General features: G+C 44.6%; 1 protein-coding gene across 6 annotated transcripts in view; it reads left to right on the top strand.

Annotated features, from left to right (window-relative positions):
* Nucleotides 1-18,802, top strand: part of CMSS1 (cms1 ribosomal small subunit homolog) — a 403,104-nt gene extending 384,302 nt beyond the window's left edge. For all 6 annotated transcript variants that reach the window (XM_045001740.1, XM_045001741.1, XM_045001743.1 and 3 more), the window contains 5 exons: nt 1,216-1,318; nt 8,008-8,068; nt 9,240-9,327; nt 10,668-10,756; nt 18,538-18,802. In XM_045001740.1, the coding sequence (XP_044857675.1) occupies nt 1,216-1,318; nt 8,008-8,068; nt 9,240-9,327; nt 10,668-10,756; nt 18,538-18,621 (425 nt within the window). In that variant the 3' untranslated portion in view covers nt 18,622-18,802. The remainder of the gene's footprint in view (nt 1-1,215; nt 1,319-8,007; nt 8,069-9,239; nt 9,328-10,667; nt 10,757-18,537) is intronic.
* Nucleotides 18,803-18,840: the final 38 nt, after the last annotated feature.

Raw genomic sequence — 18,840 nt, 5'->3', positions numbered from 1 at the left:
CCTTGAAATATTCATAAATTCAGTTATATTACATCTTTTATGTTTCTGCATGTTTGTATTCTGCAAGATTATTATTTTGCATCAACATATTTTAGTTTTGCTTTTAAATAATATTTGGGAAAATATTTCTTAATTAAACATGTAAGGCTATGTCTATGCTTACGGTAGTGTGCAGAGTACATACAATGCACGCCCCTCCCTAGCATGGGTATAAATAGCAGTGTAGATGGTGAGGTTTACATGAGTAAAGACATGCCAGAACCTTATGGCATATGCCCTACACGGATCTCTACATGCCCAAGCAGTCCCTCCCTATCTACACTGTTGTCTTTAGCAGTGCAGTGTTCCGCTGCCTCCTTGCTGCTGGAGACTTTCCCCACCATAAGGAAAGACTCTGGCAGTGGTGAAAGGCTGGGGGAGAAGGGGGCAAGGGAGCAGAGAGAGGCTCTGGCAGCTCCCCGCTGCTGGGGCCTTTCCCTGCAGCCGTGAAAGACTCCTGTAGCGTGGGAAGGCTCTGGCAGTGGGGAGGCAGCAGGAAAAGGCTCTGGAAACTTTTTGTGTAGCTGGAGTCTTTCCCCACTCCCTCCCCCCTATCAGAGCCTTTCACTGCTTTGTGTAGCTACACATCTCAGTGTGGACTCAGCTTGCGTTTTTCACTGTGTGGTGTAGCTATGCGTACCCTATACGTCACCACCTGTGTAGACAAGGCCTGATTATGTTGTCTTAATTTTATTGTACCATTTCTACCTGTCCCTGGCTACTAGTAATGGGAATTTTTATTCTCTTCTGTCCTGGTTAAGTAGATCTGCTTTTACATCCTTGTGATACAGTTGCAATAAATGTATTCCATTTAACAACTGTTCTCTCTATTAAAGCACTACTATAAATCAAATTGCATTGCAAATTTTGGGTCAGATGAAGTCGATGGATTTGTGCGTGTTTTTACAATGGCTGCATTTTGACCCTTATGTAACCTGTTTTCTAATGTAACCTATTTGATAATCATATTTCATTGTTTGGTACATGAGACATTTTGTTTGTTAATATTTTGGAAATATCTTAATTTACATGTTTTACAAACTGAGATTGTGAAGTAGTGTGCTGTAAGTATATTCTTTCGGCAGGCAGCTATTCATCATGTACTTGTGTAATTTAGCATTGCAATATGTATTTAAGTCATAGCTTTCTCTGTGTATTTTGTATTTCTTGTTGCAGTCTGTCCCAAATGGGCAAAACTTCGTAAAAACCACAAGGAGAAGTCATCTGTGCTGATGCTAATTATCTGCAGTTCTGCTCTCCGTTGTTTGGAGCTCATTAAGTATGTTGAAAGCAAATGTTATGTTGAGACTGGCACCCGGTCAGATGTTTTGCCTGGAACCCTAGACATAAAGGCAAAACTGGGACAATGTCCTTTGCTAGCCAACAAAATTACTGACTCAACTGATGCAATATCCTTCATTCCTCCAAAGCGTGGTACTGTGGTATTTGGTTTAGACTAAAGTAGAACTTAATAACTCAGCTGCATAGATCTACTGTTTTTGTTACAAACCAAAAGTAAAGTATAGTTGCTCTCAGAAAGACATTCAGCCTATTACACTTAAGAACAGATTAAGTGCATAAAAATGCATAGCTCAACACTATCATTTTGAGTACAGTGTCAGGACCTTTCTATGACAAAGTTCAGTAGAAACACAGGGCTCTGGGACCTCTGTGGAGACCAGTGTGTCTGGCCTGTATTAGTGTTTCTCATTCTTTTCAGGTTGGCAACCCCTTCTTCACTATAAAAGTAAGAGTAAAGAAAATGCATCAGTGATAATAGATTGTAATAAAATTTTCAGTGACTCACATCCCCACCCCGCTTGGATTTTGTGACTCTGCTTCCCAGGGTCACGATTCACTGGTTGAGAAACACTGGTCTGTGTAATGTCCTGTTTTCACCTGCCTGGAATACTAGGCCTGCTCTGGAGGGTGTGATTCTGTCACTCCTTAGGGACTGATTTACAGAGAATAAGCTTTATTTTGAATTCTGTCTTCTGTGTTTTTGAGTCTTTATGGTTACATGTACAATCTTTTCTCTGCAACCATGAGAGCTAGAATCTTTTTTTTTTTTCCCTGCTGAAAGCTGAGAGTTTCCTAACTTCATTAGCTTGGCCTTAAAGAAAAATACTAACTATTGTGACACTGGTGATAAAATATTGGCTGCTCCATGAAGCCAGGGTCTTCACAAATCCAGCTCTGTTTGCAGAATGGCACAAGGAACATTTTTTCCCCTCCCATAGCTTAGACACTCTGGATGTACTAGCAGTTTTTCTAGGTGACCCAGCCCTAATGCCTGTTTCCCTAGCTCATGAAGCCATAGGGTGGAAATCTGGACAGGAGCAAGGAGCTATTTCAGTCCCCCCAGAGTTGCTGATGTCTGTGCACTATGTTGTTGGTAGGCTAAAGGGCAGGTTGCGGGAGGGAGGTGTGTGACATGCACTGACTGGAGTGTGGATCATCTGCCCCGTATTCTTTCTGTTAGTTGTAATTTGCATCATATTTGTGAGGGCCAGGGGAAAATGTTTGCTGGTGACTGAGAGGGAGATGTGTGGAGGTTTCTGCCAGCTTTGAGCCGCCTGATTACTGGAAATGTTGCCAATATCAGAGATGCCAACGTCATGAATGTATGTATTTGAGAACAAATTGTACCTTATTGCTTTTTAGCGGGATAAGTGCTGTTTAACAAATGAATGTTGTTCTTCGAGTGCTTGCTCATGTCGATTCTATTTTAGGTGTGCACGCACCCACGTGCGCTCCCATCGGAGATTTTTGCCTTAGCGGTATCCATAGGGTCGGCAGTGGCGCCCTCTTAGTGCCGTGTTCATGCATCGATATATTAGGCGTCGCCAGCCCTACACCCTCTCAGTTCCTTCTTACTGCCTGTGGTGGTTAGTTGGAGCGCCTTTCCCTCGCCTGATAGGGGTTAGTAGTTCTTCAGTTTTCGAGTCTTAAGGCCTTGTAAATAGTTTGTTTACCGTAGTTAGTAAGTTGTTAGTTAGAGATAGCGTCCCAGCGGGGACTTTGCCCCAGGCGGGGCATGCCTCAGTCTCTGGGTTTTAAGCCCTGCTCTGACTGCAGCAGGCCTATGCCTGTTAGTGACCTCCATAGCAGCTGCCTCAAGTGCTTGGGGGAATTGCCTGGGAAGAATCAAGTGTCGCATCTGTGAGAACTTTTGTCTCAGGACTCAGAAAGAGCGAGACATCCATTTGAGAGCTCTTCTCACGGAGGCTGCTCTCCGCCCAGCGTCTGAGCCTTCCCGGCCAGACTCTGCCCCGAGCACCTCGGCGTCAGTGTGCAGCACACCCCTGGCACCGGGCTCTGCCCGGCACCGCTCCCCGTCGCCGGTGCCTACGAAGTGGTCGAAGAAGAGCGACTCCCTGGCACCGAGCAAGAAGGGCAAAGGACCCAGTTCAGACCGTCAGCCCACACCAGAGCCACATGGGGACACCTGCCCGATTGGGGCCCCGTAGCCCCCCAAGGGATCCGCCACTGACTCCAGGGAGCGGTGGGGGACCCAGACTAGTGGCAGGGCTGACACCTTCCCAGACTCTCCTGGCACCCAGAGAGCAGAGGCCTCTACCAGCACTGCCAGCACCACATGTGTCCTAGGACATGGCAAAGGCTCTCGGTGAGTGCAAGCCAGCTGTATAGACCCCCCCAGAGGGCAGGCGAACGATGCCAGTCTCTGGAGACAAGACAGCGCTCTCGGTTTCCACGCCTCAGGTCTCTGTCTTCTGCGGGACGTCCTACATCGCCAGCACCGTGCTCACAGTCTCCACCCTCTCGATGCAGGTCGCCTAGCACAGGGGTTCTCAAACTGGGGGTCGGGAACCCTTAGGGGTCGCGAGGTTATTACATGGGGGTTGTGAGCTGTCAGCCTCCACCCCAATCCCCACTTTGCCTCCAGCATTTATAATGGTGTTAAATATATGAAAAAGTGTTTTTAATTTATAAGGGGGGGTTGCCAGTTGAAAGGGGTCACCAGTACAAAAGTTTGAGAACCACTGGCCTAGAGGAAGGCACTGGTCACCATATTGCTGGCACCAATCATCCTCCTGCCAGCTGTCTCCTCAGCGCAGATCCACATCTCCCAGAGAGTGGGAGTGGTCTCCGTTATGGTACTGATCCGCCCCGGTCCCGGCACCGATCCTTCTACTTGAGGCAACAGTCTCCTGGGGCGACAGTTAGCCACCAGATGCTAGTTTTGACAGCCCCTCCGTGTTCACCTGAAGGTGATTCCTCTGGTACAGAAAGAAAATTCAGCCCCTCACTGCAACAGCACCAGAGCGATTGTGCACTTGAGGCTGCGTCGACCGCCATGATGCCGTTGTGGCAGCCAGGCCAATGGCCCTACTGGAGCATGTTGGGCATACCTGTGATGCCGATGCCTCCATGTGTCCATTCCTCAGCCGCCGCCTTGGAGCAGCAACCAACAGCACCAGTGGCGCAAGGCCGCTGGTCGTGGGACAATCTGTCCCTCTGCATAAATGTCAGGGAGCTCAAAGCGGTTCACTTGGCCTGCCAGCTTCCCTGTCCCACATGAAGGGCAAGGTGGTGCATGTCCTGACAGACAATACTGCTGTGATGTATTACATCAACAGGTAGGGCAGAGCTAGGTCGTTGACCCTTTGCAAGAAGCTCTCCGCCTTTGGGACTTCTCTGTACAGCATGTCATTCATCTGGTAGCCGTGCATCTACCCAGGCCAGGAATGGGTTATCAGATCACCTCAGCAGGACTTTCTCGTCTCAGCACGAGTGATCGCTCCATCTGGAGGCGCTCAGTGGGATCTTCCGGAGGTGGGGGACTCCCCAGGTGGACCTGTTTGCGTCCTGTCAGAATCGGAAATGCCACGTGTTCTGCTCATTCCGGAGATTGGACAGGGGCCCCCTCTCCAGACATCTTTCTGCTCCCATGGTCAGGGGCTCTGATGTCCACCTTCCCGCCGGTGCCACTAATTCACGAGGTCCTTATGAAGATTAAACAGGACACAGCAAAGATGATCCTGATAGCCTTTGCGTGGCCTTGGCACTGGTTCAGCACGCTGCTGGACCTTCTGGCAGCTGCCCCAATGCAGCTTCCTCTCTGGCTGGACCGGCTGTCCCAGAACCAGGTCTTCTGCATCCGAACCTGGCGTCGCTACACTTGACAGCATGGCTTCTGCATGGCTAAATGTGGAGGAACGGGAATGCTCAGCCCATGTCCAACAGGCCTTGTTGGGTAGCAGAAAGCCCTCCACCAGAGCGACCTGCCTGGCTAGGTGGAAGCGGTTCAAATGCTGGACCTCAGCCTGGGATATCCGTGCTGAGCAGGCTTTGCTGCAGGTAATCCTGGACTATCTCCTGCACCTCAGGCTCCAAGGGCTGTCCTTGTCATCAATGGAAGTCCACTTGGCCGCTATTTCAGCCTTCCACCCTCTGCCCCAGGCAGGTTGGTCTTCGCTCATGACATGACAGTCCGGTTTTTGAAAGGTCTGGAGAGTCTCTACCCTCATTTCAGGGATCCTGTCCCTCCCTGGGACCACAACCTCATGCTGACGTGGCTCAGGGGTCCTTCCTTCGAGCCTCTAGCTCCCTGCTCCCTTCTCCTCCTCTCCTGGAAAGTTTCTTTCCTGGTCACAATAACATCTGCCTGTAGGGTGTCTGAGATCAGGGTGTTTACTTCAGAGCTGACCTATATGGTGTTTTACAGGGACAAGGTCCACATCTTCATAGCCTCAGTGATGTAGGATTTTCTCTGAACTTTCCCCCTGTTTGCACACAGATCCCTGTCAGCACACACACTCATTCTTCATACACAGAACTTATTTGTTCATAAGGACTTCTCTGAACCACCAGACGGTGCATCCAGTCACTCTGCTCCAGCTGTGCTGAAGTCTCTAGTCCCTTCTGGGAAGGGAGCCCAAGCTTCGTCTTTCACTCAGGTTCTCTGCTAAGCTCACTGCTGGCTTCACAAGGTTGGGCTTTGTGCTGGTAGGGTGACATCACAGTGCAGAACTGAGATGTTGTCTCTGTCATCTCTTTCCATTGTCCCCGATGTGGACAGGAGTGTTACTCCCTTACTTTGGCATGGAAAGTCTTTCGGTAACTAACAGTGCGCGGAAGTCTCATTCCGCACTCCCTGTTGTTGGGAGAGTGGAGCAGAAAAAGTGTGAGTTTCCCTCTCTCTTCTGTCATATTAGCTGCACAGTTATTCATCTCTGGTTCCTCATGTTCTTTTCTTTCTCCTGCTTTCTGTCCCTTTGCCATCACTGATTCTAGATTTTGTGGGCTCTGTTTTTGTTTTCCATGTTTTGCTGGCATGTAGGTCGTGTCCCAGCTTCTATCCCATCCCATCCTGCTGTCTGTCCCAGTAGCCGTTCCTGTGTCTGATCCACCCTGTTGTACGGTCGCTTTCCTTTCTCTCTCATTTCTCTGAGACTGATGTGGTGTCTGCAGGACCCTTCTCCTTAGTTGGTTCCTGTCCAGCAATTGTTGTTAATTTTATGCTGAGGTGCTGCTACTGCCCCGATGCTCCCTGGGCCTTGTAACTTGTGAAAACCAGGGTGAGGATACTGTGGGAACAGGCTCTGGTGTATCCACATAAAGGGGGGAGGGATAGCTCAGTAGTTTGAACACTGGCCTGCTAAACCCAGGGTTGTGAGTTCAATCCTTGAGGGGGCCATTTAGAGATCTTGGGCAAAAATCTGTCTGGGGATTGGTCCTGCTTTGAGCAGGGGGTTGGACTAGATGACCTCTTGAGGTCCCTTCCAACCCTAATATTCTATGAATTGATGGAGTATTAAAAAAGCGTATTTGCTCCATTTGATTCCACAGGAATAGGGTTGATGAGATTAGTATATTGATTCAGGAGATTTGAAAGACTTCCTGCCCAAACCTGACTTCCCCAACAGAAGGTATGGAAATCAGGATTTGTTTCTCTTTCCCCAGTCTCTTGATGAGAAGTCTGGTAGTTTCTGCAACACATATTGCTAGATCAGTGGTTTGCATTCTCCACTCTGTACTCTTGATCCAAATATCCAGGCTCCTCTGCTCCCAGCTTTCCCAATAGCAGGTGCAGATCTTGCTATCCCACAATACATCATGGAATGAAGAGCAGAGAAGTGCAAGGCTGGGCTGAAGGCATGAAAACTGTGGTCATGTCTCCTCTCCTAGCTCCAGAACTCACATGATGACAGTTGAATCTCAGTATTGTTTAAAAAAAAAGTTTCTAGACTTCATGGTTGTAAAGGAAGGCTTTAACATGTGACTTGCATGTCAATGGTGCATTGATTTCTTCCTAAGTGCAGGAAAAAGCCTATTTCAACTGGAGTTTTGTAAACTCCATACTCATTTTCTCCTGCTGAGTTTATTATACAGATCATGACATTTTCTATATATAGAACTATGTCCCAAATCAAAGGCTTAGGATGCAATTCTGGTCTTCTGATAAAAAGAGTTGTGGTCTACACAGGTGTGGATATCAAGGTTCCTTTGTGTAGTAAGGGTTATGACAGCCCAGAAGGGATGATTTTCCTAATAATTGCATAAATAAATTGTAATAACTTGAATTTCCGGTTCAGAATGCTTTCTGGTGTGCCTATAATTCAATAGTGAAATCATTCTTTTATTTAAATTTGGCAATTGATTAGTCAATAGTCTTGAAATAAGTCAATTGTAAAAGTACATGTTCTTTAAATATTACATAAATATCTATCAAAAATATGTACGTAAATTACTCCTAAATTGTGCCCTCTAGTATGTAGGTCTGGCTGTAGATCATTACAAGTACCAAATATAGATTTAAATAATCATTCATTGGGATGTTTTCAAAGCACAAATAGGAATCAATGGGAATTGGGCACCTAACTCATTTAGACAGCCCATTCAAAAACACTAGTTTTAACTATTTTTGGTTTCCTCTTATGCCTGTTATACACACAGAATCCGAGTTCTGATGTTTGAGTTTATTTTTAATTTATCCTCTACTAGGTCAATGACGGCATTCAAAGGAGACTGCAAAGTTATTAAATTGTTTGCAAAACACAAAAAGGTAAGCAAGTTCTGCACTAGTTTTGGTGAAATAGCTAACCAATCACATGCCATTGTCTTTGGTGTGATATTGTAATGATACTTTTCATGGACATAGCTCCTTTCTTTAGAAGAGGGCTTCCTTTCTGTACCCCAACAGCACAGTTCTGGGCATTCAACCAAGCACTTCCTCTGATTGCACTTCAAACTCTCCTCATGCCCCTGTGGGTTTTTTGTGCAGGATAGGCACCTACGTTAAGACCAGAACATCCATCAGTAACCTGCGTGGTACCCAGTCAAACATTCTGTGTCTCAAACCAGCCTCTGATTTTGTGCCTGCTTAAAAACCAAAACCAAAAAGCATGTGCATGTGTTCCCATCCACAAGACTCCACCTTCACCCACATTGATGGGCGCAAATCAGGTAGTGAGATGCTCAGACACCCAGTGCAAATGCCTGTTTGTGTGTACAAATGATGGGAAAGGAAGCAAGGAAATCAGAGACCCTGGGTGAAAATTTGGCCTTCTATATAAATACTGTCAATCAGCTAAATGTCACACACAGTATATTTCATCCTTCTCCAGTCTTGGGCAGATTAGTGTGAATCCAGTTTTGCATTAACTTTCCCCAGGTTGTGTGCTCTCCATTTAGTTCTAGAGGATTGATTTAATTGTTGGGAGGCCAATGCTATTCAGACCTCAGAAAAAGTATTCAGGGTCAGATTTTGAAAAGCACAATCGAGTGAATTTCAGTTATTGACTATCAGAGGGAGTTGGACACCTCACTGCCCTTTGTGCCTTTCCCCCATATGTACCAGGTTTACAATCTGAGAGATGAACAGTGTGTCTCTTGCTGTCTGAATGTACCGTGCTTTAGCTTCCACACGCTAACTGTCGGTGTGGACCCCAGTACTATATACTAAAAGTTCCTTAATGTGCTTATGGGACTCTTAATGCATGGTAGCAGGGCCCACTGGGACAGTTACGTGCAGCAGGCTAGAATACTGTAGATTATACCCCAGCTTGCTGTGCACTACTTCTCCATATGGACCTGGCTTTAGATGGTGTTTTAAGAGGAGTTATTGTGCTACTTGGAATTTACCTCCAATGTGGAATAAAATGTTCTTTAAGAGGGAATCCTAAACACTTGTGGGTTTTCTGATGCAACATCTTCTCATTCTGTCCTTGAATTAGATAAAAGAACAGATGAACATGCTGGAGAATGGTGTCATCCACCTGGGTGTAGGAACACCTGGAAGAATAAAAGCTCTAGTAAAACAAGGTAGGAAAGGAGGCTGGAATGGGCTCTGGTAATGGACATGTTGCACATGGCAGAATAAGTGAAACTTCAATAGAGTTTGAAGGTTCTGGACTAACCTGAGTCAGTGAATTTGGCGATCTACTCTCAAATGCAGGTCAAGAATATAAAGTTAAAAATCCAGGAAGCTGAACACAGTGGCTTAGACAAAAGGAACTATGCTATGCACAATTCTGAGTTCAATTTAAGCTTTTATTGAAAAACCCTCCCAAAAAATCTGCATTTGCTTGGTCTTTCAGTTTATTATTCACAATCTCCTGCCAGGCATGAAGTTCTTGAACAGGAAGTTAGTTTATCTGTTTAACCCTCCTTCTCCTTCCCAAATCTAAGTTTTTTTCCTGCCATATATTTTGCTTCCTAAATAGATATTTGCAATAAAAACAAAATGTAGCATAGATATCACAGGATACTAACCATAGTCCTGTCATGGTTAGTTCCTTCTTCAGGTCATTTGGCCAAGCTATACCCTGCTCAAGGGTGGGAGCTGGCTCTGGCATGGGACTTCACTGTTTCTTCCTCCAGGAAGCACAGGAACAGTGAGATGTTTCATTGTTGCTGTCTTTTACAACAGTGTTAAGATATCCCAATTCAACAGCACGTCATAGAGCTGATGTTGCTGCATCAGCCCAAAGATATGTCAAGAGGAGAGACAGTGGGCTAGGACCAGAAGCTGACCATGTGTTCTTCATGTCTAGAGCTGTTTGAGAGTTCAGTGCTGCCACGGGAGGTTACTGAGAAAAAGCTAGCAAGAAAAATTGTGGACATCACCCACTAGATATGGAAGAGTTAGCAGGGCTGGCAGAAGGTCATTTCCCAAAGAACCATCTGCCTCCTTGTTTCCTTCCATTCAGATGGAAGATGACCAAAGCCCTTTGCAGTGCTGCTGGTCTAAAGCTTATTTAGGGCCTGATTGTGCAAGTTTCTGAGCATCCTCAATTTCCACTGATAGGCTCTTGTTGGCTCAAGTCCTTATAATTTACCAGTTCGTCGTCAGCCATGGAAACTCAGCTCCTGTGGTTTCATGAAGAGGAAGTCTGGGGAATTCTTTGCAGGCAGGATATTGGCTCTTGACAAGCCTGGCAACAGCAGTTGCTCTGCTTTTGTGTTTATCTTCTTGAAAAGGCATGGGATTATGTGGTAAGGACGTTTACAGTGTCATTGCGTTAGTTTTCCAACCAGCAAATGTAGTGCTTAATGTTTAATGCCCTGGGAACAGACTGCAAAGGATGCAAAAGTCAAAAATCATTTTGATAAGCACATGTCATTTTACCTTTTTTATAGTAAGACTTGCACTGTCTTTTCAGATGGCCTTAGCTTGAACTCCTTGAAGTATCTGGTTTTGGATTGGAACTGGAGAGATCAGAAGTTAAGGAGAATGATTGATATCCCTGAGGTACAGTATGGTCACCTTTTTAAACAATGACGTAATTATATGAACCTTTCTGTCTAGACGTAGTTAACACTTGAAATGCTGGGAAGTCAGGATTTTCTTCTGTGAGACTGACTTCTGGTATCAGTACTCAAGGAACACAAAGGAATTAGCATTTTACCTATAATTCTGCACCCTGGGTTCTCCAACTCCGAACTAAGGCACTTCACTTCTTCATCTCTCATCTCATGAGCTGCAGCAAACAGTACCAATGTGTTCCAGCGCCCTCTACCAATTTTTCCTGCTCAGATGTCTGTGAGCTAGTAGTTCTGCCCCTCCCAGAGACTCTCAGCAACCAGCTCCTGGGAGGAAAATTTTCCTCAGAAATTGAAGAAAAGGAAATAAGATTCAGCAGCTTTTGAGGACACATTTACTGACTCCGAGATGGAAGGAGCACATTGGCCTGTTGAATCACACTACAGCCTTGTCTAGAACAATATGACACCATAGAACAGCACATCTCATGGGTCTGTAAGCCACTGGTAGAGCCTTCTCATCCTGACAATTCCATGTGCTTTTCAGTGGCATGTTGCAGCACTCGCATTGTTAGGTGTGCAGCGTTGTGCTGTGGTATTGTGCTATTTGATATGTAGTAGGCTATATAGATAACCAGGATTCAGCCTAGAGAGAGAACTGACCACAAGTCTCTCCAATCAGTATGAAAAGGCTACCTCTCTCCCGTGCATGCATAGGTAACGTCTAAACGGTCAGTGTCTGGAGCCTCCAGAGGACAATCCCTTTCACAGGCAGCACAGACCTCTTTCACAAGGAAGAAAATTGTCACCCACCTTGCTCTGTATTTCAACATGTTTTTGAGTGTGTTGTATCACACACCATCACGTTCGCAAGGTTGTATTTCTCATGCTCCAGGATGAACGACAGTGTCTGCTAAAATACCTTGAAGAAATCAAGTTGCAAAAAGAGCAGCTTCACTTAATGAAGCAAAGAGGCTCCCCCTTGTGGTCAATCATCAATAGACATCTCAAGGTGTGAGTTTGATAGGGTACTTGCATTAAAACGGATGTGTCAGCCATTTGGACACTGATGAACAGACCACAGAAATATTAGCAAAGGACACTGGCACAAAGCTCTACTATTACGAAAAGTGCTCTGGGCTCATGTGGAGTACAGATGGACCAGGGTTTCTGTGAGTCAGCCACAGGCAGCAAACTGCAGCCTCTGGCTGATCTACCTAGATTTGAACCTGTGCTATTGCAAACCTGAGACTGAGGCCTCCTAGCCATTCCTTACAGATTAACTAAACATTTGTTCTGCAGGGATGCTGCCTGGATAACAAAATTTTGACTCGAACTGTATTTAACTAGAAAAAAATAATGTACCATTAAGAATACAAAATTAAAAGCCTAGGAATTGTGCAAGTTAAGGATGAATGTGTAACACCAACTTTGCCCTTTTGTGCATCTTCTGCATTATGGAACAGCCTTCAATCACATGCTGTGTCTCTGATAACACAACATACGGGATTTTCCCCCAACAGTCTTGAATACGTGTGTGAAGCATCTTGTAGTACAATACTTTGTACTACTTCATATGCCAGAAAGAGTTCAGGAAAATCATTTATATGAAAGGTATGTACTAAACTGCACTCAACATATTACAGATAAAATGTCATAACAGGGCAATCGTGAATCCCAACAGATCCTGGCAAAGGCAAGACTTTACATTTGAAGTCAAATCTCATTGAGCCAGGCACCTTGTTCTCCTACTTTTGTGTAAAATGCCAAGAACACTATAAATAGTAATAAATAATAACATGATAGCGCCAGATTTTCAGAAATGGCTTCCAGTTTGTGGACCTGCAAAAATCACACAACTAATTGATATCCACAGTTAAGTGAAGGTGGGAGTGATGATAGTGTGTAACTGCTAGCAACTCAATTAGCAGACTCAGTCAAATGATGTAGTAATTATTTTGTATCCATAATTAATCATGTATGCAAAATTGCACCAATACAGTTGGGGACCAGGCAGAGGCACTTTTACAAGATGACCCTGATTTCTTCAATAACTTCTGTTTGCAGAATAACTCTTGGTCCTGTAGAATTAACAGGATTCATTATTACTGCATCTTACTGTAAATATGGGAGTACTATTTGTTTAAATACATGGAAGCCAAGGAGCACTGGAAACACAAGCATATTTTTATATTAGCGTATGGAAAAACTCATAGCCTGATTTTTTGGAGGTGTGAAGCGCCCACAGCTTCCTCTAAATGCACACACACCTCATTTCCAGGTGGGAGTGGAGAAGGCAGCAGAGCGGACGGAGGTTGTGGGCTAAGAACAACGCAGAGAGCAGCCCTTCTTGGACACGTTGGTGTGCAGGGTTAATTTTTTACCTGGTGGAGTTCTAATAAACTCACAAGTTTAAAAACAAAAACCAAAGCCCTCCCATGCCTTGTTTCTAGACCCCACCACATCTGGAGAGAACAGGGACATCCTGATGCCAGGCTCTTGCAGTGTCACAGGCAGAGTTATGTATTCTTCCACATTTCCTAACTTAACGCTGGGCAGATGTGTAACCCTAACATCACATTAGGGAAAGTTGTTGTATGTTCATGTCCCTGTTTGCCCCTCCCTGTACCCTAAATAGGAGAGAGAGAAAAGGAGACATTCAGAATAATCAGGCTAGAGGAGCTTCCAATGCTCTCTCCTGAAGAACTTCTAAACTCTGCCAAAGCATAACGAGCCCAATACAGTCTGGCTTCACAGTCTAAACTGCCTATAGACAAAGTTTTCTCACCAGAACTTACTACGTAGATATTGGCTGCAATACAAAGTACTAGCCTAGCTCCCAAGGTTGACAAAAGTCCCTAATCTGCAAGCATCCCACTGAGCTTTTCAGACCCTTTTGTAACCCCATTACGCTTGTTCTTTTTGTAAACAGTATAGAGGCTGAGCCTTCAGGTAGTCTGAAAATATCATAAGAACATAACATAAGACCATAAGAATGGCCGTACCGGGTCAGACCAAAGGTCCATCTAGCCCAGTAGCTGTCTACCGACAGTGGCCAATGCCAGGTGCCCCAGAGGGAGTGAACCTAATAGGCAATGATCAAGCAATCTCTCTCCTGCCATCCATCTCCATCCTCTGACGAACAGAGACTAGGGACACCATTCCTTACCCATCCTGGCTAATAGCCATTTATGGACTTAGCCACCATGAATTTATCCAGTTCCCTTTTAAACATTGTTATAGTCCTAGCCTTCACAACCTCCTCAGGTAAGGAGTTCCACAAGTTGACTGTGTGCTGCGTGAAGAAGAACTTGCTTTTATTTGTTTTAAACCTGCTGTCTATTAATTTCATTTGGTGACCCCTAGTTCTTGTATTATGGGAATAAGTAAATAACTTTTCCTTATCCACTTTGTCAACAGCACTCATGATTTTATATACCTCTATCATATCCCCCCCTTAGTCTCCTCTTTTCCAAGCTGAAGAGACCTAGCCTCTTTAATCTTTCCTCATATGGGACCCTCTCCAAACCCCTAGTCATTTTAATTGCCCTTTTCTGAACCTTTTCTAGTGCTAGAATATCTTTTTTGAGGTGAGGAGACCACATCTGTACACAGTATTCCAGATGTGGACATACCATGGATTTATATAAGGGCAATAATATATTCTCAGTCTTATTCTCTATCCCCTTTTTAATGATTCCTAACATCCTGTTTGCTTTTTTGAATGCCTCTGCACACTGCATGGACATCTTCAGAGAACTATCCACGATGACTCCAAGATCTTTTTCCTGACTCGTTGTAGCTAAATTAGCCCCCATCATATTGTATGTATAGTTGGGGTTATTTTTTCCAATGTGCATTACTTTACATTTATCCACATTAAATTTCATTTGCCATTTTGTTGCCCAATCACTTAGTTTTGTGAGATCTTTTTGAAGTTCTTCACAATCTGCTTTGGTCTTAACTATCTTGAGTAGTTTAGTATCATCTGCAAACTTTGCCACCTCACTGTTTACCCCTTTCTCCAGATCATTTATGAATAAATTGAATAGGATTGGTTCTAGGACTGACCCTTCTGAGAATTTACCATTAATTCCTACCCTTTGTTCCCTGTCGTTTAACCAGTTCTCAATCCATGAAAGGACCTTCCCTTTTATCCCATGACAGCTTAATTTACGTAAGAGCCTTTGGTGAGGGACCTTGTCAAAGGCTTTCTGGAAATCTAAGTACACCTTGTCCACTGGATCCTCCTTGTCCACCTTTGTTGACCCCTTCAAAGAACTCTAATAGATTAGTAAGACACGATTTCCCTTTACAGAAACCATGTTGACTGTTGCTCAACAGTTTATGTTTTTCTATGTGTCTGACAAGTTTATTCTTAACTATTGTTTCGACTAATTTGCCCGGTACCGATGTTAGACTTACCGGTCTGTAATTGCCGGGATCACCTCTAGAGCCCTTTTTAAATATTGGCGTTACATTAGCTAACTTCCAGTCATTGGGTACAGAAGCCGATTTAAAGGACAGGTTACAAACCTTAGTTAGTAGTTCCGCAACTTCACATTTGAGTTCTTTCAGAACTCTTGGGTGAATGCCATCGGGTCCCGGTGACTTGTTAATGTTGAGTTTATCAATTAATTCCAAAACCTCCTCTAGTGACACTTCAATCTGTGACAGTTCCTCAGATTTGTCACCTACAAAAGCCGGCTCAGGTTTGGGAATCTCCCTAACATCCTCAGCCGTGAAGACTGAAGCAAAGAATTCATTTAGTTTCTCCGCAATGACTTTATCGTCTTTAAGCGCTCCTTTTGTATTTCGATCGTCAAAGGCCCCACTGGTTGTTTAGCAGGCTTCCTACTTCTGATGTACTTAAAAAACATTTTGTTATTACCTTTTGAGTTTTTGGCTAGCCGTCCTTCAAACTCCTCTTCCGCTTTTCTTATTACACTCTTGCACTTAATTTGGCAGTGTTTATGCTCCTTTCTATTTGCCTCACTAGGATTTGACTTCCACTTTTTAAAGGAAGTCTTTTTATCTCTCACTGCTTCTTTTACATGGTTGTTAAGCCACAGTGGCTCTTTTTTAGTTCTTTTACTGTGTTTCTTATTTTGGGGTATACATTGAAGTTGGGCCTCTATTATGGTGTCTTTAAAAAGCGCCCATGCAGCTTGCAGGGATTTCACTGTACCTTTTAACTTTTGTATAACTAACCCCCTCATTTTTGTATAGTTCCCCCTTTTGAAATTAAATGCCACAGTGTTGGGCTGTTGAGGTGTTCTTCCCTCCACAGGGATGTTAAATGTTATTATATTATGGTCACTATTTGCAAGCAGTCCTGCTATAGTAACCTCTTGGACCAGATCCTGCGCTCCACTCAGGATTAAATCTAGAGTTGCCTCTTCCTTTGAGGGTTCCCGTACCAGCTGCTCCATGAAGCAGTCATTTAAAGTATCGAGAAATTTTATCTCTGCATTTCGTCCTGAAGTGAAATGTTCCCAGTCAATATAGGGATAATTGAAATCACCCACTATTATTGGGTTCTTAATTTTGATAGCCTCTCTAATCTCCCTTAGCATTTCATCATCACTATCACTGTCCTGGTCAGGTGGTCGATAATAGATCGCTAAAGTTATATTTTTATTAGAGCTTGAAATTTCTATCCATAGAGATTCTGTGGATTCACTTAAGATTTTTACTTCATTTGAATCTACATTTACTTTCACATATAGTGCCACTCCTCCCCCCGCACAACCTGTTCTGTCCTTTCGATATATTCTGTACCCCGGAATGATTGTGTCCCATTGATTGTCCCCACTCCACCAGGTTTCTGTGATGCCTATTATATCAATATCCTCCTTAAACATGAGGCACTCTAGTTTACCCATCTTATTATTTAGACTTCTAGCATTTGTGTACAAGCACTTTAAAAACGTGTCCCTGTTTATTTGTCTGCCCTTTTCTGATGTGCCAGATTCTATTTTATGTGACTGTTTCTCATCTGATCCGGCCCTTACATTATCCTCTTCCGTCCTCTGCTCCTGACTATAACCTGGAGATTCTCTATCATCAGACTCTCCCCTAAGAGAAGTCTGTGTCCGATCCACATGCTCCTCTGCAGCAGTCGGCTTTCCCCCATCTCCTAGTTTAAAAACTGCTCTACAACCTTTTTAATGTTTAGTGCCAGCAGTCTGGTTCCACTTTGGTTTAGGTGGAGCCCATCTCTCCTGTATAGGCTCCCCCATCCCAAAAGTTTCCCCAGTTCCTAATGAACGTAAACCCCTCCTCTCTACACTTTCGTCTCATCCACGCATTGAGACTCTGAAGCTCTGCCTGCCTATCTGGCCCTGCACGTGGAACTGGGAGCATTCCTGAGAGTGCCACCATAGAGGTCCTGGATTTCAGTCTCTTCCCTAGCAGCCTAAATTTGGCTTCCAGGACATCTCTCCTACCCTTCCCTATGTCATTGGTACCTACATGTACCACGACCTCTGGCTCCTCCCCAGCACTACACATAAGTCTGTCTACATGCCTCGAGAGATCCGCAACCTTCGCACCATGCAGGCAAGTCACCATACGGTTCTCCCGGTCATCACAAACCCAGCTATCTACATTTCTAATGATCGAATCTCCCATTACTAACACCTGCCTTTTCCTAGAAACTGGAGTACCCTCCCCCAGGGAGGTAACCTCAGTGCGAGAGGCAACCCCAGCACCATCTGGAAGGAGGGTCCCAACTATGGGAAGGTTTCCCTCTGCTCCCATTGACTGCTCTGCTTCCCTGGGCCTTTCTTCCTCCTCAACAGCGCAGGGGCTGTCTGACCGGAGGTGGGACAATTCTACAGTGTCCCGGAAAGCCTCATCAACATGCCTCTCTTAGCTCCTCCAGTTCTGCCACCCTGGCCTCCAAAGTCCGTACGTGGTCTCTGAGGGCCAGGAGCTCCTTGCACCGACTGCACACATAGGCCACCCGCCCACAGGGCAGGTAATCATACATGCTGCACTCAGCGCAATAAACTGGATAGCCCCCACTCTGCTGCTGGGCTTCTGCCTGCATCGTCTCCTAGTTAATGAAAGGGTGGTTTAAAGAAAGAGGTTTTGGATGTAGTTTGATTTATAGGTTTTAAGGGGACTACAGGGGCAAAGATAGGACCGACAAGGGACCCCCGCTCCCTTCCCACTCCCCTGCCAAACTCCCTTGCGAAATTCCCTGTTAGCAGCCCCTGTTCGCAAAAAAAAACCCAACCAAACACTTCAGCTTGTGAAGTTCAGCTAGTCAAGTTGCGTGAGCAAAAAAGCTTTTAAAATGTACTTCAAATGGAGAGATTATTCCCCCCCCCTTTATATAACTCAAAAAGGGCAGAACAGAAATTTGCCAGGCTTTTCCCACAGCCTTCATCTCTTCCTCTCTGGGCTGAGCTGAAGCCTGGAAACATTCAGCCCAAAAGGTGAACTCTGTAAGGTAGTCAGAGCTGACAATGGCGTTATAATGAAAGCCCTGGTGTAACCATAACTGCAGTGGAGCTCTTGGCCTTGCTATGCTGTTAGTCTGATGGTCTTAAAAGTAGATAAGCTAAGAGACATTCATCTAAATAGGTAGTTTCTAGAGTTTATTATGTTTCTTTTGTAAAACTTGCGTTTGTGTGTGAGGGTCTCTCCTTTACTCAGCCTCTAATAAAACTCGTGTAGCTAAGCAGAATAACGGTGTGTGTGTGCAGAGCACTTTCAGTAATCTTCCTACTTCATGTCTTGTTTAATTTTTGTTTCCTCCAGATAAGAAGAGAAGCAATTGACCTTCTGGAAATGGGAATTATAAAGCTGTGCAGAGAGAATTCTGTGAAGCTGGGACTCTTTTAATGGTGTAACTAACACGAATGCAATTTACAGCTGTATTTCACTTCTCATTGTCTGTAGTAGGCAACTGTTCAGTGGCTGACTGGACTCAGTTCTTCCGTTTCTGAGATGCTTAGCAGAAATGCATATTACAATGTTTGTCAGCTTCTGGCCCTCTTATAATAAAGCAAAGTTTGCATGTAGATTCTGTACCAGAGATTGTTATTGCCTGAACAGTATGAT

Source organism: Mauremys mutica, chromosome 1 (genome assembly GCF_020497125.1).
Source record: "Mauremys mutica isolate MM-2020 ecotype Southern chromosome 1, ASM2049712v1, whole genome shotgun sequence".
NCBI lineage: Eukaryota > Metazoa > Chordata > Testudines > Geoemydidae > Mauremys > Mauremys mutica.
The sequence above is the reverse complement of the archived record's forward strand: the minus strand, read 5'-3'. Positions and strand labels throughout refer to the sequence as shown.